General features: G+C 41.2%; 1 protein-coding gene across 3 annotated transcripts in view; it reads right to left on the reverse strand.

Annotated features, from left to right (window-relative positions):
• ICA1 (islet cell autoantigen 1) overlaps window positions 1–26,659 on the reverse strand; it is a 100,391-nt gene that overhangs the window by 31,202 nt on the left and 42,530 nt on the right. For all 3 annotated transcript variants that reach the window (XM_050938645.1, XM_050938646.1, XM_050938644.1), the window contains exons 7-8: window positions 290–415; window positions 2–100 (exon numbers count right to left, since the gene is read on the reverse strand). In XM_050938645.1, coding sequence (XP_050794602.1) covers window positions 2–100; window positions 290–415 — 225 coding nt within the window. The remainder of the gene's footprint in view (window position 1; window positions 101–289; window positions 416–26,659) is intronic.

Genomic DNA, 26,659 nt, shown 5'->3' on the forward strand with positions numbered 1-26,659 from the left:
CCTTTAACATAGTGAATTCATATGGCTGATAACCTTTGAAACTTTCGTGGATAGCTGCCATGGTGTGTGAGGTTTTTTCCCAAAAATGAAGCAGCGTTGTCTATAAAGAAAGTAATATTTCAATATCATGTCAGTTTAATAATCAATATTTAGTGCTAACTTTCATTCCCCCAAGCTATTTAGCTATTCTTATACTTATCAGCATATTGTCACATTACCGTAATATGAAAAACATGTTTTACAGCTTACATGGAATCTTTCCTTTGAGGTCAAAGTGTTCTTTGAATACCTGATATGTTGTTAAAACATGAGACAGGAGGTTACATCTACTTGCTCCAAGAAGATCCACTTTCTGACACACATCAGTCTTCAATTTGTCAAAATTTAGTTTTGCGTGACGTACTTGTGCCTGAACCTTCAAATACAAAGAGTCATTTATCACAAACAGGAGATGAGGGAGTTTGGAGCAGCTGGTTTTTACTTATTTAAACTTTTTCTGCTTCTATCTACCTAGCCTAGCAGCTTATAAAAAAAAACAAACCCGAAAAACAGTGCAGCAAACGAATGTAATCTTTTCAGAAAATTAGTTAAACAAAACAGGACTAGTTAAAAACCTGTATAAGGCCCCTATCGTGCTAACGAATGTTGCACAAAACTCCCAGTGAAATGAGAATTAAGCAGATTGCTTCATGATAGCATATGGTCTTATTTTTCTCTTGTCCTTTTTAGTTATTATAAGTAATTACATTCATTCACTGAAGATGTTATGTTTTAATATTGACACACACACTACATAAAATGCATGTTAAATATTTATTATTTATGTGTTCAATATACAGTGTCCTTGTTTTTAATAACAGTTTGTAGGAACACACGTTCAAAAGCTTTAAGGATGATCAACTTATTTGGAACTGAATGCACTTCATTATGTATTATAACAAGAGTATTTATTGCGTGCCTAGCAGTTAACCATATATAGTTATATATGTATGCATCTCTTTCAGACACAGTCAAAAATGTGCTGTAATACGCATAAAGCTCTTTATGATCAATGTGAATGAAACTATACAGTCATCATCTGGCTACTGTTGCTCATATCTGACTATGGTAAACATTACAATTTAACAGTTTAATTCTATTACAAAAGTTCTCTATTCAAATCTTTCTTTATAATAGGTAGGTAGGTTCGTTTTATACTTTTGATAAAAACACCAGAACCTTCTTATTGTAGGTAAACAGGCATATAGAATTTCACAGGACTGTGTTTTCTGCTCACATTAACCTTTGCATACCCACTCTCCAGAATTAGCACACAATTTTGCCTGTTAAACAAGTAATTTTTGTTTTGAAGGCCAGTAAACTATTGGTTCTCTTAGCAGTAGCAGCAGCTAACAGAGTAAAAGGCTGAGCTGGATGTTTTGTGAATAGGGTTGGGGCACAACCAGAATTTTCCCTAAGGGAGGGAGCCCAGAGTTTTCCTTCCTCTGCCCCGCACCCAGCCCTAAGCTCTCCATCCCACATACTCTTCTTCCCCTTCCCCACGGCCTCTACACTCAGACTCATGATCTCCACCCTGCATCCAGCTCTACAGTCCCTTCCCGCTGCCCCACACCAGCCCTGCATCCAGCACCAAGCTATCCCCGGCCCACACCCTGCTCTTTCCCCTACATTGCCTGCACACAACTCTAAACTCTCTCCACCTCATACCCAGCCCTGAACACTCACCCACAGAGGTGATCAGGCTGAAGAGCACCATATCCAGCAGGGACCAGGTAGTTCTAGGAGCCCCAGACTCCACCCTCCTGTAACTCTGCTCCCCCAGGAAGTGCTAAAGTCTGGATCAAACCTTGTACCCTCCTGGAGACTGAGGGTTCCTGGTGCCAAGGGTCTGGGGGTGGCTAGTGCCCATGGCTACTGGAAGAACTGCAAAGGTGGGAGGGGGAGAAGGATGGGGAGAAGCAGGCACACGGGGCCACACCACCACTCAAATTTGGCCTGGCCACCTATCTGTCTTGACAGGGGAGCAGTTGGGCCAAATTTGAGTGAGCGGTATTATGACTTGGTGCACAGGTGCACTCAAATTTCAGCTCACGGCGCCTTTGACCAGAGTTTCATTTTCATGACAGTTCTGCAAGTCTGCCTTAGTATTACATCAATGGAAATCTTTGTATGTAATTCCTCAAATTTCTTTTAAGGAAATGGAGAAATATCGCACACACATACCTCTCTGTTGATTTCCCTGTATACCACCATAATTACAAAGCAAAAAGTTTATCCAACAAAAGAACTCCACAGTGAAATGGCAAGCAAAAAAAAATGAAATAAATTAATTTTAAAACAATGAAACCCACATAGTGAATATTGATATTATGTATTAACGTACTCCACATTACAAAAATGGTACTGCAGCCCTGTATTTGGAGGAAACTTCACACTGCTTGTTCCAATGTATATTATTTTATTCCGAGTTAGTTTAGAAACTCGAGAACAGTGAAGATAAGCTACTTCAAAAGGCCAGTTTTAAGGTTTGGCTACTGAAGCCTATGTGTGTGCAAAAATTTCTTTTAAAAAAATCTTAATTATAACAAAAATAAATTTCCCCGTCATCACATAACTTAATACAAATGAGTACATTTTGTTCAAAATTCACTCTCCCATCTCCCCTCCCCCACCACAGACATACAGAGAGAGCAACTGAGACCAAGCACTTAAAAATGCAACCTTAAAAGAAGAATTTTGGAAGAAGTTATAAGTGCATGAAAGAAGGAAGTCTAAACATAGATTATCTATAGCTTCTGCTACTAATAAATGCTATATGAAAGGTACTTGAATAGGAAAGGTGCTGGGGTTCTGGGAAATATACTGGGGATTTAGGACGAAATTCTGGTTTCGGTTACACTGTTGTATATCCAGAGCAGTTCCATTGACATCAATGGGGTTACAAGAGTATGGTGTTACTCTGGATTTACACTGGTGCAACTGAGATCAGAATCTGGTCTCTAGTCCATATGCTGTGATGCTGTGTTTTGCAAGAAAACAACGAATGCCACTATGACCTTGCACAGTGATATCCCAAGTGTGCAAAGAATGTTCATTTCTTAATATTCTGTCTCACACAAAGCAGACCACAGGAATAATTCCTGCTGACAGCATGCGTAATTATTAATTTCCAGAATTGTAAATCTGCACAAGGGTTTTATATAACAGACTGGAATTAGGATGTATGTGAGGTTTCCAATTTATTAAAAATAATACTTTCCAACTGAAGGAAAGGTTAGAAAATTACCACAGAAAATATGTTTTTTTCCTTTTAGTGGTATATGATTAAACCATTGTATGTTCTCTGTAACCTAGGAGCCTGTCTCAGGATACTTCCTCTAAAGATTCTTTGTAACATACTACATGTCAAAACTATATACCTATATCCTAACTGAATCTATGATTATAAATCTTTTAGTTTCCAAAAGAGAAAACAAAGATGACTAATACTACATCCACTTGACCCAATGTGTAATTCAAGACCATATGTTTTGTGCATCAATACTGATTATTAAAATACTTAATGTACTGCTGTGTTACCAAATGCCATACTCTTTTCCTGCCATACAAGGAAGACAAGACATCACTGAGAATTATTAAATAGTTGATTTCATTTAGTATTTTGAGTTACCAGAGGTTTGGTCAGTAATGGGACTTCTTTTTCTGCAACAGCAGTACAGGAACTCAGGAGAGAATGCAGCCTAGTACATCAGCTTGAGTCTTTGCTTATTTTTGTATGTTTATACATGTGTTTATAATCCAAATTACATCAAACATATTTTAAGAATATTTGTGGCTTTAGGAATTAATAATAAAACGAACACTTAATCATAACCTACTTCAGCAGTTCTCAAGCTGTGTGTCGGGACCCCAAAGTGGGTCATGACCCTGTTTCAATGGGGTCGCCAGGGCTGGTGCCAGGCTGGCCCAAGGCCAAAGCCTGAGCCCCACTGCATGGGACTGAAGCCCAAGGGCTTCAGCCCTGGGCGGTGGGGCTCAGGCTTCAGCTTCAGCCCTGGGCGGTGGGGCTCGGGCTACCGGCTCCCTACCCAGGGCAGCAGGTCTTGGACTTCGGTTTTGGGCCCACCTCCCGCCCGTGGCAGTGGGGCTTGGATGGGTTCAGGCTTTGGCCACTCCTCCTGTGGTCATGTGGCAATTTTTGTTGTCAGAAGGGGGTCTCAGTGCAATGAAGTTTGAGAACCCCGATTTACTTAATACCTCATAATTCATTAGGCATTGACAGAACCGTGTGTTCTCTTCTCAAATAAAGGGTTCATGTAATTCACCTTAATCGTCTCCCTTCCCTGCGATTACTCTCTACACCATGACTTTGATGACAGCATTTCATCATGGCCCTGATCCTGCAAACTCTTACACACGTTTAACTTTGCTCACGTCTTGAAAGTTCAGCACATGAATATATTGAAGATTGTGGCTCTGATGAGATTTTTAAGAGTTCTGATAGGGGTCAAAGGATTCTATTGACTACGTAAGTGAATTACACTAATCCAAATATGCCTTGAACATTTCCCAGTGAAAGAGGCAGGTACCCAGCATGTAGTGCTCAGTAGTTGCTTAGTTTCATAGCATAGATTAGAACTGGTTGCTATACAAGCAAATCCTGCAATGTCATCAACACCATCTGTAAAGCTTCTGACTGCTTGTCTTTTAGTTAATAAAGTGCCAAACCCCACTGAACACAAAATCATTTTCTATTCCCGACATTCAGATATATTACTACAGTGAATGTACGCATTACTGCTAACAGTCTTGCACTGAAACCTATAAAATAGGGATTTGGAATGCACTACTTTATACTTTTATTACCATAGGTCTTAAATATTAGATTTTTTTATTTGTATTTGAAGTATAACATTTCCCTACTCAATCAATCCAAGTTCTCACGGGAGGTTGTAGCATTTTAATTTGTATTAAAGGGTAATAAAACTAAAACTACCAGATAAAGCAAAGGTGTCAGAGATACAATAAATTATAGAAAACTGAGAAACAATGTCACACAATCCATAACGGAATGAGCAGAAAGTAAAGAAGTGCTATTTAATTTAAATCATCATAGCAGCAACAACATTTCAGTTTGATTTACCTGAGAACCAGATGAGACCTTGGAAACTGGAACAATCACATTTTCCTGTCAGACAACCGGTCTGAAATCTTAAACTACTCGTGAACAAACGATTGGGAAAAGTTTCTCTCCCTGGTCGCCTGAGTGCTGTATTTCTCTTAACATAATTGAGATCAAGAATTTTTTGAGCTGATGGCCAACTCTGTTCATAAATAAAATTCCCATGATTTCGATATATATCTAACTATGCTTATACTGTGACTGTGACTGTGAAACTTAATTCTAATTCATGCATAAAAACAATAGCCTATGACAGTAATCCACATTTTTAATTTTAATATGTGACTTTTCCCATTGAATTTCAACATTAATGCTCGTTATTACTACTAACATTATTTAACATTTATATTATAGTAGTTACTGAAGGCCTCAACCAGGTTGGGTCCCAATGTCCTAGGAACCAAACATTACTAAATTAAAGTTCTGCCCCAAGGATTAGTAATTTAAGTACATGTGTAAGCATTTGAAGGATTGGGCCTACATCAAACTGAAAACACTCTAGACATAACTCTCTTAATAACTACCTGTGTAATATAAATCCTGAGTAACTTCAAACTACAGCAGTGTTACTGAGTATGCATTATGGTAGCTAGTAGTTTTTTAGTAATGTATAAGGTATATCTTAATAAGGAATTTACTATTGTAAAACTCACCCCAACTTGAATGCAGGCAGGACTGGGGCCCTAAATCTACTTAACATCCAGTTTTTTTGCACATTGCGTGCACTAGTTTTCATGGGAAAGGTCATAACATCTTCTTCCCCCATCTGAATGGTAACAGAGAAGTCAAAAACATAAGAAAGTGTGTGTGTGCACCATGCCAGGAAGGGATGTGTGGATTAAATTTCAAGCGGACACTACATTCTGACATGAGAACGAGTAGTCCTGAACTAGCGCATAGCACATGAAAGATAGTATAATGCAGTTTCTGAGGACCATGATAGTACCAGAAACAAAAGAAAGCTTCTTGGTTTTGTTCCATCAATCTCTTGCTCTCTTCTACAGTACACAAGGTGCTACAGAACAAAAGGGTTTTAAATTATATTTTCATTTGAAAACTGATCATCCTTTCTAGAGCTTTACCGACAGAAGTAAAAGCCATGTTGTCCTTTGGCACTACATAAATGATACATTAAAATTAAAATGAAAAGCCCCGTATTGTTAGGAAGCAATATATAAAGGAACTTGATCTCTTTGTACGGGTACATGACTCCGAATCTAAAACATGTATTTTTATAATTATAGTGTAATTTACCAAAATGGAACAGAACAACTTGAAATGTTTTTAAGGGTGGGTGAAAGAGCTCTGTTTTTGAAATACATTAGTAAGTAGGTCTTTAAAAACCCTATCCACCTGGACAGCAAAGTAGAACAACTAGTAGAGAAACAATAATATGTTTGTGTTGGGTTAAGTTTTAAAATACACAATTTTTTTTAAATTAATGACATTAATAGTTCTTATTCATCTTTTAAAATAGTATTGTAGTTTTAGGATACTACACAAAGTGAAACAGAAGTTACTATATACTTTATTTGTGTATTTGTCTATTTTTAAAAACACTTTACTAAAAAGATCAAGTGTTTATATGTAATAGACTTCTGAAATCCAGGAAACACCACTTTTGAGTTCTGCCTAAAAATCAAAGGCAGATTAAGCCTATTAGGGCAGATTTTACACTAGTTTAAATTGTTATAACTTCATTCACTTTAAATGAGCTATGACCATTTGTACCAGCTGAGGATTTGCCCCACAGAATTTTTCTTTTTTTTTTGGTCACTTAGTGCCTGATTCAAAGCCCACTCAAGTCAATGGAAAGACGCCCATAGACTTCAATGGCCTTTCAATTAGGCTCTTACTAAAATGTGGATAGAAGAACCACAATCTTGAAGAACTCCACACAAGTACTTGTAGCTCTGCTTGTTTTATTTTTATTAGTAGTACACAACTCTGGTATTCTTGAATAGAACCCCTCCCTCCAAAGCGTGCCTGAAATACCTCACAGTGCACAATAGGTAAATATATTAAAGGAGATGAGATGAATGGACTTGTGATGACATGAGTCTTTGGGGTCCATGAAGCCTAAAGAGACATTCCCTTCCCACCCCTACTACTCACTACTGGTAAATTTATAAAGAGCAAGACTATCTCAGCTTTCATTTAATTAGTACATTTCTAGCTTTGTTTTCATTACAGAAATGTCCTTGAAAATGCGACCACCACTTGGGCTTAAAATCTGTCAGTGATTTTTCCCACTGATTATCAGCTGTTCATAGTTCTTCATCCCAGTGTCCACTCTGTCCTGCCGTGGTATTTGGGGTCTGTGAAACCTCTCTAGCAATAGAGTCCCTAGGTGAAAGCAGTGTGTTGGAAAGATTCTTGCAGTCTAAGGCCAGAAAGAACCATTAGATCATCTAGTCTGACCTTCTGTATAACACTGGCCATTAAATTTCACCCAGTTACCTCGGTATTGAGCCAATAACTTGTGTCTGAGTAAAGCATACTTTCCAGAAAGGCATCCAGTTTGCTTGTTATTTTTTAAAATGCCAATCAGTGGAGAATCTACCACTTCCCTTGGTAGTTTGTTCCACTAGTTAATCAACTTCACTGCCTTATTTCCGACGTGCATTTGTCTGGCTTCCAACCATTGGCTCTTGATACACTTTCCTTGCTAGATTAAAAAGCCCTTTAATAGCTGATATTTTCTCCCTCTGCCAGTATTTCTACACTGTAAACCAGTCACTTCTCAATCTTATTGATAGGTTAACCAGATTGAGCTCTATAAGACTCTTACTAGAAGTCATTTTACACAGCCCTCAATTAATTTTTCTGGTTGTTTTTTTCACTCTCTCCAAGGACAACATGAGAAGTGGGGTGTTGTCCGGATTGCCTCAAATTGTATTAGCTTGGTGCTGCAGGCTCCCTTCCAGCTGCCTACAACTGAGGCAGGTTCTCTGCTGAGCAGTACGATCTGAGCTCTATGTTCCTTCCCAAAAATTGAGACAGCAACCCCACATCTCCTATTTCAGAGCTGTGTCTAGCATCCACTATCTGGAGGGGGAAATGGTGAATTTTCTCCACTTTCTTCAGCACACTCAACATACTGGACCATGACATTAATCTCTCCAAACTTTGCCTTTTCCTCACTGTCCCCACTACTAAAATTCTGTCCACTCCTGAATTCTCCCCCAAATAATTACTGTAACCTCTTCCTTCTCACCTCTCACTCTCTTTCCTCCAGGCTATCCAAAATGCTGCTAGTCACCAACTCCAATCACATCTCCCTCCTGATGATACCTCCACCATCTATCTTTTCCTAATTCAGACAGGTGCCTCATCTTCACCTACAACACCCTACACAGCTACACCCGCCCATTTGCTCTCATTTTCTTCTTCAGTCTTCTCCTTTCCTTATAGCCTTCCCAATCCTTTCATCCAATAAGCTTTTGCCTTGTACCAACACCTGGAACAGGCTTCCTGTTCTCTTAGCTAAGTGCCTTCTTGTGTCTTCCCTCCTTCAAACCCACCTCTTCTAGCAATCCCTTCTCCTATATCTTGTTTTATTTATCCTGTTAAGATATTTGGGGCAAGGAAGGAACTTTGTGTTAAATTATGAAGTGCTGTGCTAGCAGTGCTATCTATCTGTATTTTTAAAATGATAATATAATATTGGAAGCAAAGATACTAGTGAGCATTTTTTGAGTTCAGACACTGCTTATTTTTTAAGTCCTGGGAGAAGATGATTACACCTTTTTTTTAAAGACTTTGTACAGACCTGGCAGTACGAAACTCTTAGCATCATGGACACATGCCACGTTGTGTCAACATCTTTGTGGATTTTGTTGACAGGGAAAAATAAATTTGCTCCTCATGTCAAGTTTATATAGCATTATGTGCTAAGCTTGTAAAATGTTACTAGCTTGAGGTTCTTGGCTCAGAAGAGATGTAACTTCAGTATAATTATGATTAAGTGATGATCATAACTGTTTATTTCATAACCACAGACAGTCGGCAAATGTGAACAATTCTCTGACTCCAGCAAGGATACAGCATTAATGCTAGCCCACCTGTTCTCCTGCCCATCCAACATACAATTGCTCAAACCCACTTTCAATGATGGGTGGCACAAAAATTGAGTAGTAAAAGGCAATTAGCCTAGATCTGCCAGACATACACCACACAGTGAAATCAGAAAAGGAATGGCTTGTCTGTGATATACCTCCACTACTCTAACATTTTTTGTTTCCCTTCAAATTCCCTTTCATACGTTTCATATTTTATCTCTTTTAAAAGATTTTTAATGAACCTATCAAAGTAGCAATGGAAGGATTAATACAGGGGTAGACAACCTATGGCACGCGGCACACAAGCTGATTTTCAGTGGCACTCACACTGCCTGGGTCCTGGCCACTGGTTCGGGGGGGCTCTGCATTTTAATTGAATTTTAAATGAAGCTTCTTAAACATTTTAAAAACCTTATTTACTTTACATAGAACAACAGTTTAGTTATATATTATAGTTATATATTATAGACTTATAGAAAGAGACCTTCTAAAAATGTTAATATGTATTACTGGCACGCGAAACCTTAAATTAGAGTAAATAAATGAAGACTTGACACACCACTTCTGAAAGGTTGCCAACCCCATTGATTAACTTATTCCTCTGTATTAAAAGAACAGATATATAATATATATTAAATTCAGTCTACTGGACCTCCCTATGCTCAGGAATATATTCTGTTGCTGTTAGCAATAAGAAATGAATTACTTATCAGTCATTTAATTAGTGCTGAAGTAGAAGAGGCAAAATACATTTTTGCACTTTTTTTTATTTTTACAGACTACTGAATTTGAAATTTGCTTGTATTAATAAAGAGGTCTATTTCACATTACATAACATATACAAGCTAGCACTAAACAAAACTCAGAAGGTTACATGATTCAGTTCATATAAACAGTCAGACTGCGATGCTGAGGGCAGCTGAAAAAAGTTACCCCTGTCGCTTGCTCAGGCACTCCTATCTTTTCAAGTGTCCTGTCCCTTCCCCAATGACCACAGCTCTTTGCTCCATAAAACCTCCAAAGCTACTAACCAGGCTCTTTCACAGTAGAGGTGGCAGGCTCTTTAAAGGTGATTGATTGGGTGGCACTCTCTTATTATTTAAGGAGGGAAGCATGGAGAGCTCAATGACCTATTTCACCCTTCAGATCTGCTGAGCAGGAAGCAGATCTTGGAGAAACCCATTGGTATACTACAAGATTTTAGCCAATTAGTTGGTCTGCTTATTTCTATGGGTCTTCTGTGTACAAGGGAACAGCTACGGACCCAGCCCTGTAGAGGCTCCTTTCCCTGGGAGAAGGAACTCATCCTCAAGGTCCAGCACAAGCAGTTCTAACTGGCTTGCCAAGCTACGGAACAGTGAATGTAGGAAGGGGCTGCAGTGTGAACTGCAAATAAAGGAATTTAAAAAGACAAGTTCTATTGTCTCTCTCTCTTTCTCAAGGATCAGGTGAAGAGGGGTTGTAAAATCCTGAATACAAAGAGCAGCATAAAATACACCACCATCCGGTCCTTTTGGCCATCAGAAGAGAAGACAAGCGAGCCTGGAGGAGAGTAAGGGATTGTCCCTTCCTCTATATACTCCCTGCATGTTGTCATGGTAGCTGCGGCACATAACCATTAACAGCATTTCAGAAGCTGCAGTTCTGGATCTATAACTCCAGGTACAAGTTACTGTCATCTCTTTTACATTCTTTTAACACCATGTTTTTTTTGTTTGTTTTGTTTTTAAATCAATGTAATTTTATGGCTTCAAAATCCATGACTCAGATGTTAGGAAATGCCATTAAGGTTCCCCAGGTAACTTTAACTCACCTCTCCCAACCCTTGTGCGTACGATTATGCTGTCATTAATTAAATGATCACTTCTTTTTTTCCCCCCACAGGACTCTTGCCTAATTCAGTGAATGGGTATTTAGTTATTCAATATTTCTCTTTATCATCCTCATTCAACACAATGCCCTGGGCCTTAATTAATGGACACCATCCAAATTCTGCACTGCATACAAAATTATTGATTTCCTCATGGGCATTTCTAGGGTGCTCTTGCCATAATATCTGTGCACTTTGTAAACATTAACAAATTTATCTCCACAGCACTCCTGTGAGAGGAAGGGGTTTGTAACCCCATTTTACCACAGCAGGTCTTAGGCACAGAAAAATTATGGTCAAAATTGCCAGAAGTGCCCACTAATTTGGGGTGCCCAAATTGAAACAGTTAGGGCCCTTATTTTAAAGAGTACTTTGAATTTTTGTAGTGCTTCGTATGTTCAAAGCACAGCTCCAACCAACTTCAGTTGCAGTTGTGAACATTCAGAACGTCTGCAAATCTGGTTCCAGGTGTCTCTCAGCTGGCACCCAGAAAATGAGGAACCTACAATTAGCGATCATCTCTGAAAAGGTTGACTTAGGTGACTTGCCTAGCATAACATAGGAATGTCATGCCAGGGACGGCAACAGAATCCAGTTCTCTGGGATGGTATTCAACTCCCTTAACCAAGTAATCACCATTCTTCTTCCCGCAATCCCCTATCTCAATCACTACACATCTTCCAAATTCAGCAACAAACGAGGCAGGGATCGTACAGACAACAGCGTCCTTTACTGCACAACCCTAATTCATAAATGAGATTAAGGGAAAATATGTTGCTCTGCCTATGTTAAAAAAATTCTTACAACTGTTTCATTGACCATCTGTAGCACTACCATGCTTTAAGCATGGACTTGAAATTTGGCTAGGGGCCAAGGTGTCAGGGACGTGCCTTTGCTGATCTGCCCAAATCTGGCCAATTCATAAACCTTTAAAGAAAAAACAAACAAAAATTCCGCGGTAGCGGCATGTGTCTTGTCCATAGCTCCACATAGACGACAACAGCCTATTATTGTTACCAGTTACTGTATTAAATCAAGTGGTATAGCTGACTGTGCACAGATATTTAACATTATGATAGTTCTTGTTCTGAAAGCTCAAGGAAAAAAATGTTGCAAGGTTGAGATTTTGTACAGTCTGACTATTTACAAATAGGATTTACATAACTGCATGTATACAAATTCGTTCGAATGACAAGGAACAAGAGATCCTTATATATCAAAATATTTAGAAATGTTTCTGTATTATGTTATATCTGACTCTCTCTCTCTCTCTCTCTCACACACACACACACACACACACACACACACACACACTTTAAAGTTTTCCTAGACATTCGGCATGCATTAACAAAATACAAAATGGTGGATTTTTCTTAAGTTTGCTGTATTTATTCTATAAAAATTGAACTTTTGCAAAATCACTGAATATACGTTGTAAATTATTTGTGTTTGCAAAATTCTGTGCAATCATCTTCTGTTTAAAAAAAAAATAAAAAATAAAAAAATTCCACCTAGAGACACCCAGCATGTCAAATTTCAGCTCAGACAGTTAACATCTGGCAAATTTACAAGCAATTGAAAACAGTCATATTGAGAAATGTTAGGCAACAACAAGAAGAGGCAGCTCTACCAGTTCTATCTATTAGCAGCAACATGGTTTGGGTGAAACTCAGGAGAAAAACTTGGAAATTTCTAAAAGTGACAAAGCTTCCACGGATTAAATCTGTAATTTTTAAGCAGAACATATACATTTCATATAATAGGAAAATATTCAATTCAATGACAGTTTTATTTGAGTGTTGTGGATCAAATTTATACATTAAGAGTCCAAGGTTTCAGAACAAAGATGAGCACACATCTGCAGATCTACACTGGAGCATGCAATGACCACAATTATGTGCTTGGATGGGCAAGCACCTGAAGTGACAATATGGGCACAGTTCTGTGCACGGACATATGACCTCTCTATTTAAAAATGAGATATTCAGAAATGCCCATCTCAGCGTTATCATGAATTTGAAAAAACAACACAGAAATGATTGTGCACAACATTTCTTACTCCCAAATGCAAGTCTATTGAGTACAGTGGTTGAGGTATAGGAAAAAGGGCTGCCAAAACCGTAGAGAGAATCCATCTCCACACCTAATTCTTGAAAAAGGCAATGCTACAAACATCCCTTCAAAACCACGGGATGACCACACATGTTGCTATACAACTGGACAGTTCCTGTCCTTAAGGATCAAACCATTTTCTGCAGCATTCACAGACCTTCTCAGTTTGGTGAAAGAGGATCAGGTTTACACAGAAGAGCACTGCACTAATACTAACCTGTAAGGTTCAAGTATTCAGGGCTTGAAATGGAAGAGAGAGAAAAAGGACTCAGTTACCTGCTGTATTTTTTTAAAAATGAGTCCTATTAATCTAGTTACATACCCAACTCAAAGCAACAAATTGAATTGTCTGACTAGAACCATCTGTCACTCACATATTAACGGGGAACATCTTCCTGAAGAACACACTGAAGTGTAGGGAGGAATAAAGTTCAGTAACCTAAAAGCTGCTTTTGTCTTCTCTTGCTCTATATTTTTATTTTCCCCCTCCATTTTTATTTTTCTTCTCCTTTTCCTGTATCTCCTCTTCTTGATCTCTGAAAAATTAATACAGCATCTCTCTCTCTCTCCACTTAGTTCCATGATTAAATACTGTTCACAATGCATTCAAACTCTTGGTTTCCATTTCCCATAAGTTTCGGATTCTGAATAACTCACTCGAGTTAAAGACTTGAGTTCTCTTTGATCTCTGGTTTGGCTCAAATGAACTTTAACCTTACAAATTGTACAGCAGTCCTCTTCTTACTAGTCCTTTTGCACTTTCAGCATGCTTTCTGCTATACAAATAAGCTAGCCACATACTAATATGTGCAATGCAGCCTTCCTTAAGTACACCCTTTATGAGCGGAGAGAAAATGCTGTGCAGAAAGTACTGCATGTGCACAGCAAACAAATTTCCCAAGCGCACATCTGTCAAATCCAAATGAAACTTCACTGTAACAGTTAAAAGCAATTATTGTAAATGATTCTCCACACTAAATTTCATTTTTCTACCTTGTGCTGATCCAATAAGAGGCACATCATTTTTTTTATAAATAGAAAAATAATATTTATTCACTCTCCCGAAACACAAAAAAGGATGAACCATTTTCTCAAGCTGATAAAAAACATCGTCATGCAGATACTAAGACTGCAAAATTTGACCGTCAAAGGTGAAAGTTTCAAAAAGGTCTGTGCAACTGATGATAGGGATTTAGAATGGAAACTATTATGCAACCTCAAATCTAGAGGTCACTGCTGCTCCTAATATGATGAATACTCACACATGCCTATTAGAACAGGAACAGAACAGGAAAAGAAATGCTCTCTAGGCCAGGGGTGGGCAAACTTTTTGGCCTGAGGGCCACATCAGGAATATGGAAATTGTATAATGGGTCATGAATGCTCACAAAACTCGGGGCTGTGGTGAGGGCTCCGGCTGGGGTGCAGGCTCTGGGGTCTGGATGTGAGGTTGGGGGTTGTCATAGTGTAATTCCCAATTTTGAATCTTAGCGTCCAAAATATGGGTACTAGCATCAATTCCCCTAAGCTTAATTACCAGCTTAGATTCTGTAGTGCTGCCACCAATCAGGACTTAGAGTAGAGTGCCTGATAAACTCTGGTCCCCCCAAAACCTTCCCTGGGGACCCCAAGACCCACATTCCTTGAGTCTCACAACAAAGGGGAATAAACCATTTCCCTCCCCTTCCCCTCCCCTCCAGGTGTTCCCTCCCTGGGCTCCTGGAGAGATATACAGATTCAAGCTCCGTGAGTCTAAACAAAGGGATTCCCCCTTCTCCTTTCTTCCTCCCAGATCATTCCCACCCTGGGAACACTAGGAGATCATCGTGATTCAAACTCCTTGAATCACAACACAGAGAAATCAGGTGGGTTCCCCCCCTTTCTCTTCCCCTCCCTTCTCCTTCCCTGTTAAGTGCAGACTCAATTCCCTTGAGCCTCAACAAGGGGAAAAATCAGACAGATCTTAAAAGCAAAACTTTTAATAAAAGAAAAAAAGAATAAAGAAAATCACTGTAGATTCAAGATGGAATATTACAGGGTCTGTCAGCTTCTAGAAATTGGAGAAACAGCCTCCTCCAGCAGTAATACAATTTAAATTACTTTCAGCCAAATACACATTTGCAAATAAAGAAAAAAACAAATAAAAAGACTATACCGCCTTTCTACCTTTGTACTTACAAAATTGGAATAGAAGATTAGAGAGCGTGTGGTCACTCTCAGAGCCTAGAGAGAACAAAGCAAAACCCAAAAACACAAACAAAGGCTTCCCTCCACCGAGATTTGAAAGTATCTTGTCTCCTGATTGGTCCCCTGATCATGTGTTTGGTTCCCTGTTTGTTAACCCTTTACAGGTAAAAGAGACATTAACTCTTAACTATCTGTTTATGACACACCCCCCCAAATCGCAGACAGTGGGGAACCTCACTGGCGGTGATTTCTTCCTAGAACTTTAGAATAAATAGATTAATACAACACATGCACCTTTACATATACTACTAAGTATGTAAACTACAAGACTTTCTACATTTGAAGGACCTATTTCAACCAGTGGATTCTGGGAAACTTTCACGAGAGAGTGCATCAGCTACTTTGTTAGAAGCTCCTGAAATGCGCTGAATTTCAAAATCAAAATCTTGGAGAGCTAAACTCCATCGAAGCAGTTTTTTGTTGTTTCCCTTGGCAGTATGAAGCCACTTTAGCGCAGCATGGTTGGTTTGTAGCTGGAACCGCCGTCCCCAAACGTATGGGCATAGCTTTTCCAGGGCATACACAATGGCGTAGCATTCCTTTTCACTGACTGACCAGTGACTTTCCCTCTCAGACAGTTTCTTGCTGAGAAACACGAGAGGATGGAAGTTGTGATCCAGTCCTTCCTGCATGAGAACTGCTCCTATACCACGCTCAGATGCATCTGTGGTTACTAGGAATGGTTGGTCAAAGTCCGGGGCCCTTAGCACAGGGTCAGACATGAGTGCCACCTTAAGTTGGGTAAAGGTCTTTTGACACTCATCAGTCCACTTAACTGCATTTTGGCTGGGTCTTTTTGGTCAGGTCGGTCAGTGGGGCAGCGATTTGGCTGTAGGGTGGTACAAATCGCCTGTAATACCTGGCCAAGCCTAAGAAGGTTTGGACCTGTTTCTTGGACTTTGGGACAGGCCACTTTTGGATAGCATCCACCTTGGCCTGTAGGGGGTTTATGGTTCCTCGACCCACCTGGTGTCCCAGGTAAGCCACTTTGTTTTGGCCTATTTGACACTTTTTGGTCTTAACAGTTAGTCCTGCCTGCCTGATGCGCTCAAAGACTTTTTCCTGGTGTTCTAGATGTTTGGGCCAGGAGTCAGAAAAAATGGCCACATCATTGAGGTAGGCAACTGCATATTCTCCCAATCCTGCTAGTAGACCATCTACCAGCCTTTGGAAGGTGGCGGGTGCATTTCGCAGCCTGAAAGGAAGCACATTAAATTCATACACCCCCGCATGGGTGATGAATGCTGACCTTTCCTTGGCAGGTTCGTCTAGCGGTACTTGCCAGTACTCCTTGGTTAAGTCTATTGTAGATATGAATTGGGCACGTCCCAACTTTTCCAATAGCTCATCGGTGCGTGGCATTGGATAGTTGTCTGGAGGAGTTACGGCATTTAGCTTATGGTAGTCCATGCAAAAGCATATTTCCCCATCTGGTTTGGGTACCTGAACCACTGGAGATGCCCATGCACTGGTAGATGAGCGGATTATACCCTTCTGTAGCATGTTTTGGATCTCCCGTTCTATAGCAGCTTGGGCATGAGGAGACACCCGGTAGGGTGAGGCTCTAATTGGGTGAGCATTACCTGTGTCTATGGAGTGGTATGCCCGTTCAGTCCATCCTGGGGTGGCTGAGAACAATGGGGCAAAGCTAGTGCACAGCTCCTTGATTTGTTGCCGCTGCAGACGTTCCGGAGTTGTGGAGAGGTTCACCTCTTCCATGCCACCGTCACTTTTTCCTTTGTAGTGACACCTTCAGGCCACTCAGCGTCATCTCCTCCTTGGGCTGTAAACTGACAAACCTGTAAGTCTCTGGAATAAAAGGGCTTCACAGAATTAACATGGTACACTCTGGGCTTTAGGGAGGAATTGGGAAATGCTATGAGGTAGTTAACAGCTCCCAGGCGCTCTTGGACCGTGAATGGCCCTTCCTATGATGCTTCCATCTTATGGGCCGTTGCGCCTTCAAGACCATAACCTGGTCTCCTACCTTGAAGGAACATTCTCTGGTATGTCTGTCATACCAGGCCTTTTGCTCTTCCTGAGCATCCTTTAGGTTTTCTCTAGCAAGGGCTAAAGAGTGTCGGAGGGTGTTTTGTAGGTTGCTTACAAAGTCTAGAATGTTAGTTCCTGGAGAAGGCGTAAACCCCTCCCATTGCTGCTTCACCAACTGTAATGGCCCCTTAACCTCGTGGCCATACACAAGTTCAAACGGTGAAAACCCTAAACTAGGACGTGGTACAGCCCTGTAGGCAAAAAGCAACTGCTGCAACACTAGGTCCCAGTCACTGGAGTGTTTATTGATGAATTTACGTATCATGGCCCCAAAGTTCCATTAAACCTTTCAACCAGGCCATTGGTTTGATGGTGGTAAGGGGCGGCAACCAAGTGATTCACCCCATGAGTTTCCCACAGTTCTTTCATGGTCCCTGCCAGAAAATTAGATCCTGAATCTGTAAGGATGTTGGAGGGCCAACCTACCCTGGCAAAATAGTCTGTTAGGGCCTGGCACACAGCTTTAGCCCTGGTGTTGCCTAGAGCTACTGCTTCCGGCCATCGGGTAGCAAAGTCCACGAAAGTCAGTATGTACTGCTTTCCTCTGGGTGTCTTTTTTGGGAAAGGACCCAGAATATCCACAGCTACTTGCTGAAATGGGACCTCAATTATGGGGAGTGGCTGGAGAGGAGCCTTGACCTGGTCTTGGGGCTTCCCCACTCTTTGGCACACCTCACAAGACCGGACATACTTGGCAACATCCTTGCTCATCCCCTCCCAGTGGAAGGACTTCCCCAACCGGTCTTTGGTTCTGTTCACCCCAGCATGGCCACTGGGATGATCATGGGCTAAGTTTAAGAGCTTTTCCCGGTACTTAGTTGGAACCACCAACCATTTTTGCGGATGCCAGTCTTCCTGGTGTCCACCAGAAAGAGTCTCCTTGTATAAAAGTCCTTGTTCTACAACAAACCGGGATCGATTAGAAGAGCTGAGAGGCAGTGGGGTGCTCTGTGCCGCCGCCCAAGCTTTCTGAAGGCTGTCATCTGCTTCCTGCTCAGTCTGGAACTGTTCCCTTGAAGCTGGAGACACCAGTTCTTCCTTAGACTGTGGACTTGGGCTTGGTCCCTCTGGAAGCAATGTAGGTGATGGGGTTGTTTTCGTTGCTGGTGAACCACTCTCCGCTGGTGTACCAGGTGGTATTTTAGGCTCTGGCTGAGCCTCTTGGGTGTGGTTGTCTGCTGCTTCTGCCAGTTCAGGCTCGCTGGCGCCCTCCAGCGTTGAGGTTGAAGATGGGGTTGCAAGAGCTGGCATCAGTGCTGGCAACGGTTCTAGTGCTGGCTGCTTTTCCAGTTCCTGGTCTGGGACTGGAGGCACTGTGGCTGTTTCACTTGTTGGCATGGGATCCAGGTCCACTACCTCTGTCTAGGGTCTCTCGTAACACAGACAGGGCCCCTGTGGACGGCTCAGGAACAGGAACGGGTCTGCAAGCTTACCTGGTTTGGCTGCGGGTAACCATTCCCACTCTCTTGACCCGCTTCACCTGGTTGGCCAAGTCTTTCCCCAGCAGCATGGGGATGGGATAATTGTCATAGACTGCAAAAGTCCACATTCCTGACCAGCCTTTGTACTGGACAGGCAGTTCAGCTATAGGCAAGTCTACAGCTTGTGACATGAAGGGGTAAATTGTTACTTGGGCCTCTGGGTTGATGAATTTGGGGTCGACGAAGGATTGGTGGATAGCTGACACTTGTGCCCCTCTCTACATGGTAACCTTCTTTCCGCCCACTCTCAAAATTTCCCTTCGCTCCAAGGGTATTTGAGAGGCATCTGGGCCTGGGGATCTTTGGTGTGATGGTGTTGTAATGAACTGCACTCGGTTGGGGTTTTGGGGGCAGTTGGCCTTTATATGTCCCAGTTCATTACATTTAAAGCATCGTCCAGCTGACTGGTCACTGGGCCGAGGTGGATTACTGGAGACTGGTGAGGTGGGAGAATAGGGCGTCTGTGGCTTTCCTTGGGTTGTAGGTGGGGTCTTGGGCTGCCCTTGGTTATAGGGTTTATTGTCGGTATGCCCCCTGGGGTATTCGCTCCCCTTAACAGTAGCTTTTTTCTTTTCTGCCACTTCCATCCATTTGGCTCCAATCTCCCCCATCTCGGTTACCGTTTTGGGTTTCCCATCTAGGATGTACCTCTCTATTTCCTCAGGAACACCATCTAAGAACTGCTCCATTTGTATCAGGAGATGCAGCTCGTCCATATTGTTAACCTTTGTTCCTGATATCCAGGCCTCATAATTCTTTGCAATGTGGTAGGCGTGTCGAGGGAATGACACATCTGGTTTCCATTTTAGGGCTCTGAACCGCCGACGGGCATGCTCAGGTGTTATCCCCATTCTGTATCTGGCCTTGGTTTGAAAAAGTTTATAATCGTTCATGTTCTCCTTAGGCATTTCAGCCGCCACCTCTGCTAAGGGTCCACTGAGCAGTGGCCTCAGCTCTATCATGTACTGGTTTTCAGAGATGTTGTATCCATAGCAGGTCCTTTCAAAATTTTCTAAGAAGGCTTCAGTGTCATCACCTGCCTTGTAGGTGGGAAATTTTTTGGCATGTGGAACAACAACTGGTGAAGTGTTGTTAGGATTAGCTGTGTTCTGTTGCTTAGCCTGTTCTAATGCCAGGGCCTGATGGTGGGCTTCCCTCTGGAGTTCCATCTGTCTTCGGTGGTCTGCCTCTTTTGCTTCTTGTTCACTTTTGTGGGCTTCTTCTTTGGCTGATTGTTCTCTTTTGTGGACCGCCTCTTCCTTGGCTATTTCTGCATTAATTAGTTCTACCCGTCTCCTATGTTCGTTTTCTTTTTCTATGGCTTGTTGCCTTGCCCGTTCCTGTTTCAGGGTGTCCTTGCTACTCATGGTTTCTGATGTCTTGTGTTGGGGGGCCCTCTGCTGGTTTACTATCTGAACTGCTGCTCCTCTGCTGCCTGCTTGGGGTTGCCTAGAAACAGTGCCTTTTTTAACTTCTTCTACCTAATCTTTTGCGTTTAAATTAAAACAAAAGAAAACCCTTTGATATGCAAATATGTTTTGCTGGTGTCTGTTGCTGACCACTTAAGCCTGCTTTGTTTAACAAAAGACCCTTGTTAATCTTTAATGTCTTTGCCCTGAGGCAGCCTCTGCACAACCAGAAAGGAGCAAGGAAAAAAAAATTCTGGTTGTAGTTTTAAAAACCCTCTCTCTGCTTATAAGCAGCTAGCAGAGAAAAAAGAAAAATAATAATCTTACTGGCTTTTGGATTCTACTTTATCCCACCACTGCCTACCATGCCATAGTATAATTCCCAATTTTGAACCTTAGCATCCAAAATATGGGTACTAGCATGAATTCCCCTAAGCTTAATTACCAGCTTAGATTCTGTAGTGCTGCCACCAATCAGGACTTAGAGTAGAGTGCCTGATAAACTCTGGTCCCCCCAAAACCTTCCCGGGGGACCTCAAGACCCACATTCCTTGAGTCTCACAACAAAGGGGAATAAACCATTTCCCTCCCCTTCCCCTCCCCTCCAGGTGTTCCCTCCCTGGGCTCCTGGAGAGATATACAGATTCAAGCTCCGTGAGTCTAAACAAAGGAATTCCCCCTTCTCCTTTCTTCCTCCCAGATCTTTCCCGCCCTGGGAACACTAGGAGATCACCGTGATTCAAACTCCTTGAATCACAACACAGAGAAATCAGGTGGGTTCCCCCTCCCTTTCTCTTCCCCTCCCTTCTTCTTCCCTGTTAAGTGCAGACTCAATTCCCTGAGCCTCAACAAGGGGAAAAATCAGACAAGTCTTAAAAGCAAAACTTTTAATAAAAGAAAAAAAAGAATAAAGAAAATCACTGTAAATTCAAGATGGTATATTACAGGGTCTGTCAGCTTCTAGAAATTGGAGAAACAGCCTCCTCCAGCAGAAATACAATTTAAATTACTTTCAGCCAAATACACATTTGCAAATAAAGAAAAAAACAAATAAAAAGAATACTGCCTTTCTACCTTTGTATTTACAAAATTGGAATAGAAGATTAGAGAGCCTGTAGGTACGTGTGGTCACTCTCAGAGCCTAGAGAGAACAAAGCAAAACCCAAAAACACAAACAAAGGCTTCCCTCCACCGAGATTTGAAAGTATCTTGTCTCCTGATTGGTCCCCTGGTCAGGTGTTTGGTTCCGTTTGTTAACCCTTTACAGGTAAGAGAGACATTAACCCTTAACTATCCGTTTATGACAGGGGTGCAGGAGGGTGCTCCGGGCTGGGACCAGGGGGTTCGGAGGGCAGGAGGGGGATCAGAGCTGGGGCAGGGGCATGGGAAGGGGGTCGGGGTGCAGACTCCAGGCAGCACTTACCTCAAGCAGCTCCCAGAAGCAGCCGCATGTCCCCTCTTCATCTCCTACGTGGAGGTGCGGCCAGGCGGCTCTGCTCACTGCCCTGTCCGCAGGCGCCACCCCTGTGGCTCCCATTGGCTGTAGTTCCTGGCCAATGGGACCTGCAGGGACGGCGCTTGGGACGGGGGCAGTGTGCAGAGCCCCCTGGCTGCCCCTACACACAGAAGCCAGAGTGGGGACATGCTGCTGCTTCCAGGAGCCATGTGGAGCCATGGCACGTGCAGAGTTGGTCAAGCCCCCAACACTGCCCCCCGGCTGGAGCACCCGAGTGGGACAAGACCTGGACCCCACTCCCTGGTGGGAGCTCGAGGACCAGATTAAAATGTCTGAAGGGCCAGATACGTCTCTCTGGCCATTTGGGCCACCCCTGCTGTAGGCTAATCAAAGATGTATTTCTGGTCTGAGATTCAATAAATTACCCAGGCCAGAACTAGCCACTAGAAGCCTTCTGTCACACATCTCATACCACCTACAAAAAGAACACTAGATCGTCATTCCAAGGTCTGACCCCAATCACTCCACCAACAATTAAGAATATGTAGCAAACTCTCAAATACATATTCTATACACTTTCCATAACTCCAGCCACAATTCAATACTTATACAACAGTGAACTTGATATCGTTTAAGAAGCTGCAGCTTACATGGGTTATTTCTCTTTAGCCTTTGGACACAAAACCAAAAATCTTTGCCTTTATCAGGGTCAACTCCAGGGTTTTTGCAACCCCAAGCGTTGGGGGAAAAATAAAATAAAATAAAATAAAAAAGCCGCCATTGTGATCGGCTGCACTTCGGCAGCAGCTCCACCCCACCACTTCCTTCTTCGGTGGCACTTCGGTGGCAGGTCCTTCCCTCCGAGAGGGACCTGCTGCTGAATTTCCGCCAAAGAGCCAGATGTGCCGCCCCGTTCCATGGGCCGCCCCAAGCATCTGTTTGCTGCGCTGGTGCCTAGATCTGGCCCTGGCCTTTATTCAGAATGATCTCGTATGGTAAAACTACATGTATGAGATTTGGTGAATCAAAAGGCACACATTGTCCACATAGCCACAAGCAACTGCAAGTTACACTCTAAAGAAATGGAACAATGAAAGATATTTGGTGGACTCATAGGGTTGATCTATTAAAAAAACTGCAGCAGTTTAAATTAGATTTTAAATGATCTGATGCAAAACCCCATGTAGAGACTCTTAGTTCAGCTTAAGAATGGTTTATGTGGGTTTAAGCATAAACTACTAAGGGATATACTTAAGCTAAATTGATAAGCCACTCTTAAACCAAAATAAGAGTGTCCACACAGGGTTTTGCAATAGTTTAACTTAATCAGTTTAAAAACTCACCTTTACAGGAAGTTTTCGCATAGCTATATATCACGCTAGTAAAAAAGGGCTACACACTGCTTTGGCTCAAAATATCCAGAGACTTCCTGATAGGTTCAGGCTCCAGGTCTATTCTGATATCTATTCTTGTGCTCTTTACATATCAGCTACCAACTGCTTGCCCCCTCCTCCCTACCACTCACACATCTTTCCCAATCACTTGGTCAACAATCAGCTCCAAACAGTATGCAGTGCTATCTTAGATGACTGTGCCTACCTCTGACGAGATACCTGAACAGTATGTCTCTTTTACACTGTGGCAACCCTTGGATAGCTTGTTCACACCCACAAATGAATGTGGGCATTGTATTTTTGATCCAAGTGGCTAGTCAAAGTTTGAGAGCCTGTAAGTGTTCCAGTTGGGAGCAGAAATTAATGGTGGTCAGGTTTAATGCAGTTGTGTTTATTTACAAAGAATGTACAAAGTTCTGCGTCTCTGAACGCAGAAGAAATCAAATAGCAGGAAACAGATTATTTTGCTCACAATACCAAGAGCACTCTTTTCAGTCTGCACCACTGACCCAAAAATATCTCCTCAGGTTTTCTCCAGGGTCAGCAACCATGGTTTCACAGCTGCCTCCCTTCCCACCCAGACCTACCCAAAATAGTCAGCCAAAGCTCCTGAGAGGATTCACTTCTTTTGTCTTAGGTTAGGGCTTATGTTTACAGTTATGTTAACTTAAAAAATGAGTTTGCACCTACCAATCTCCATGGGGTTTTTATTCAACCCATAAAAAGATTGCACCCAGCACACAACAGTATATTGCATACACACATCCTCAAATATTTTTGTTCTAATTCTTTTAGCAACTAAAGCACTCAGATGTTCAAAGATATCTAACAGTTATTATACCACGCTGAGTTCTTGCTAACCATGTTACAGGCAATGCTTTAAGGTAATATATGTATATCATTCTGCTGATAAAACTCGGTATGGAATCAGTTTTGTCACTGAAAGGTTAAAATACAATATAGTGTCATCGCTTTTGTGTTCTTTGATAATCAACCCACAGAACACACAACATTTTCCTCAAACAGTTTTAATTTAAAGGTTTCTATCAGGAATTTATTCACTTTTTTATAGATTGGATTAATATGACAACTATAAACAAGCAAGCAATCATTAAATTACTATCTAGATGAAGAAAAGTTAACTAATATATTTTGTTTCTATCTTTGTTGCCAGAATGTCAGATCTTTCCGCTTTAAGAACCCTAGATGTACACCTCAGAAAACTCTTCTAGTAAAAACAAGTTTCAGTATTAGTCAAGTTCAGCATATGTGCTATTGTAGCATGCAAAACACGTTAACACAATAGCAGTGAACTTCGCCCACTGTCATAGGAAGCAAAACATTCAGTATGTAATTCTTCTACTGTTCTGAGCAAGATGAGACCATTAGTTTGCAAATAAGAGGAAAATACTCAAACTAGCATTATTTGACTGTTGTGAGCAAGATTTAACATCACAGCACAAAAATGAATACACATCTGCAGGTCTATTTTTGTGCAGAGATTACCACAACTGCATGCTTGGATCGACAGTCATCTAAACTCCATATGTGGGCACATTTTTGTACTCTGACTTTTTTATTTAAAAATCTGGCCTGGATGATTCAAAACACCTCATAGAGATATCACTGATTTGAAAAAAATTGACATAGAGAAAACTATGTTGAATTTCACAAACAAAAATAACTTGCAGCATATTCTGCTCTTATTTAGTGATTTTGCAAAATTTGTATGTTTTTGCAGAATACATATGCTATGGTTAAGAAAAATCCACCATTTTGAATTTTGTTAATCCAAGCTGACAGTCTCTAAGAGCATTTAAAATGGAATATGTATGTCTATGTATGCACGATAACAAAAAATAATACAGTGACATTGATAAGTGCTTTGATATATGGGGACTCTTGCTGATCCTGTTGTATAAATTCTATTTTAAGGGTAAGCAGCTGGAACAAAAAAAAAATTGTGATTTTTTGTAATTTAAACTTTCAAAATGACATCTTACATTTGAAGTCTAGGGAAAACAATAGATTTTAAATACCTTTGCACTCAAATTAAATTTTTACAGGCTCTGGGACAATCCTTACGCTGTGTATAGGGGCAGGAATGGTATAAAAGTGCTCTAGAAGCCCTGGTTCCCACTAAGGGAGGACAACCCCTACAAGGCACAATACCATAAACCTGTTTTCCAAAGCCCCCCTGAAAACCCGATGTAGGAGACATTCCAGGGCTGGGAGCAGGAGGGATGTATCAGTTGGGGCTACTGCACATAGTACTGCAGAGATTCTGGGCAGCGCTGTGGCCCACGGAGCAGTCCAGGAGTTGTCATAAATTAGATATGCTTCCAGCAGCTTTATTTCTGACCCCTGCACTCCACTGGAACACCTTTTACAAAGGTCAGCATGATGACCAAGTTGTGACTGAGTATTGCATATCATGAGATGAGAAGTCTCCTGGGGTCCTGAGGCCCCCTAGCAGAAAGCCACACTAGTTGTAATATTTACGCAGAAGAGAGTTTGGACACAGGTAAGCTTAAAAAAGGAACACCTACAATTCAGCTGTCGACTGAAACCTTTTTAGAACAAAATATGAGAGGTTATTCATTAATAATTATAATTCACATGTAATGTTATGTCTCTTGCATATCAGCCTCACCACTGTACCTCCCCTCAACCCGTCTCAGTGATAAACATCTGAAATATATAATTTAACCCTGACCAAAGCTGATATTTAATAGTAAAAGAATGATGGCTTAGAGTTTCCTGGTTATTGTTTAATGAACCAATAATTATAGTTCCATTTCCTTCAAAATAACTTGATTATAAAACAGTTTTCAGGATATGTGCAATTTCAGGAAGGTTCTTTATACATCTTGCCACAGTGCTGCTAAAACTCTTTTCTCTTCCACTCCAGAAGAAAAATCTGTAAGTGACAACTGGAATCTGCACAGGTACATCCGAAGCAAGGGGAAAAAATAAGATTCAAAGATGGAAAATGGCATTATCATTTCTCTCATCAGTACAGTATATATTTTAGTGTTCATTCAGTTTAGTTTTTAATAGTCTCACGCAATGAGGAAGACAGATCAAAGTATTCCATATTACATTTTGTAATTAAATTTATACCAAAGCTATATTATATGACTGTACAGCAAAGCATTTACAAAGTGAAGCAGATGGATATGCCCATTATGAACATTATGGATATGCCCAGGCACTGTAGGAAGGGATAAGAGAAAATTTTTGGGCAGTGTTTACCACAGAAAATCTTGGTCCTCTTATGTAAACAACATTCTCCCAGCAGCTGTACTCCCCTTCCTGTTTACTATTCTCTCCTGCAGAATTTTCACAGTTCAGACCCATCTGTAATTCATTTTTAAAAATCCATTATATTTTTA

This window comes from Gopherus flavomarginatus, chromosome 2 (assembly GCF_025201925.1).
Source record: "Gopherus flavomarginatus isolate rGopFla2 chromosome 2, rGopFla2.mat.asm, whole genome shotgun sequence".
Taxonomy (NCBI): domain Eukaryota; kingdom Metazoa; phylum Chordata; order Testudines; family Testudinidae; genus Gopherus; species Gopherus flavomarginatus.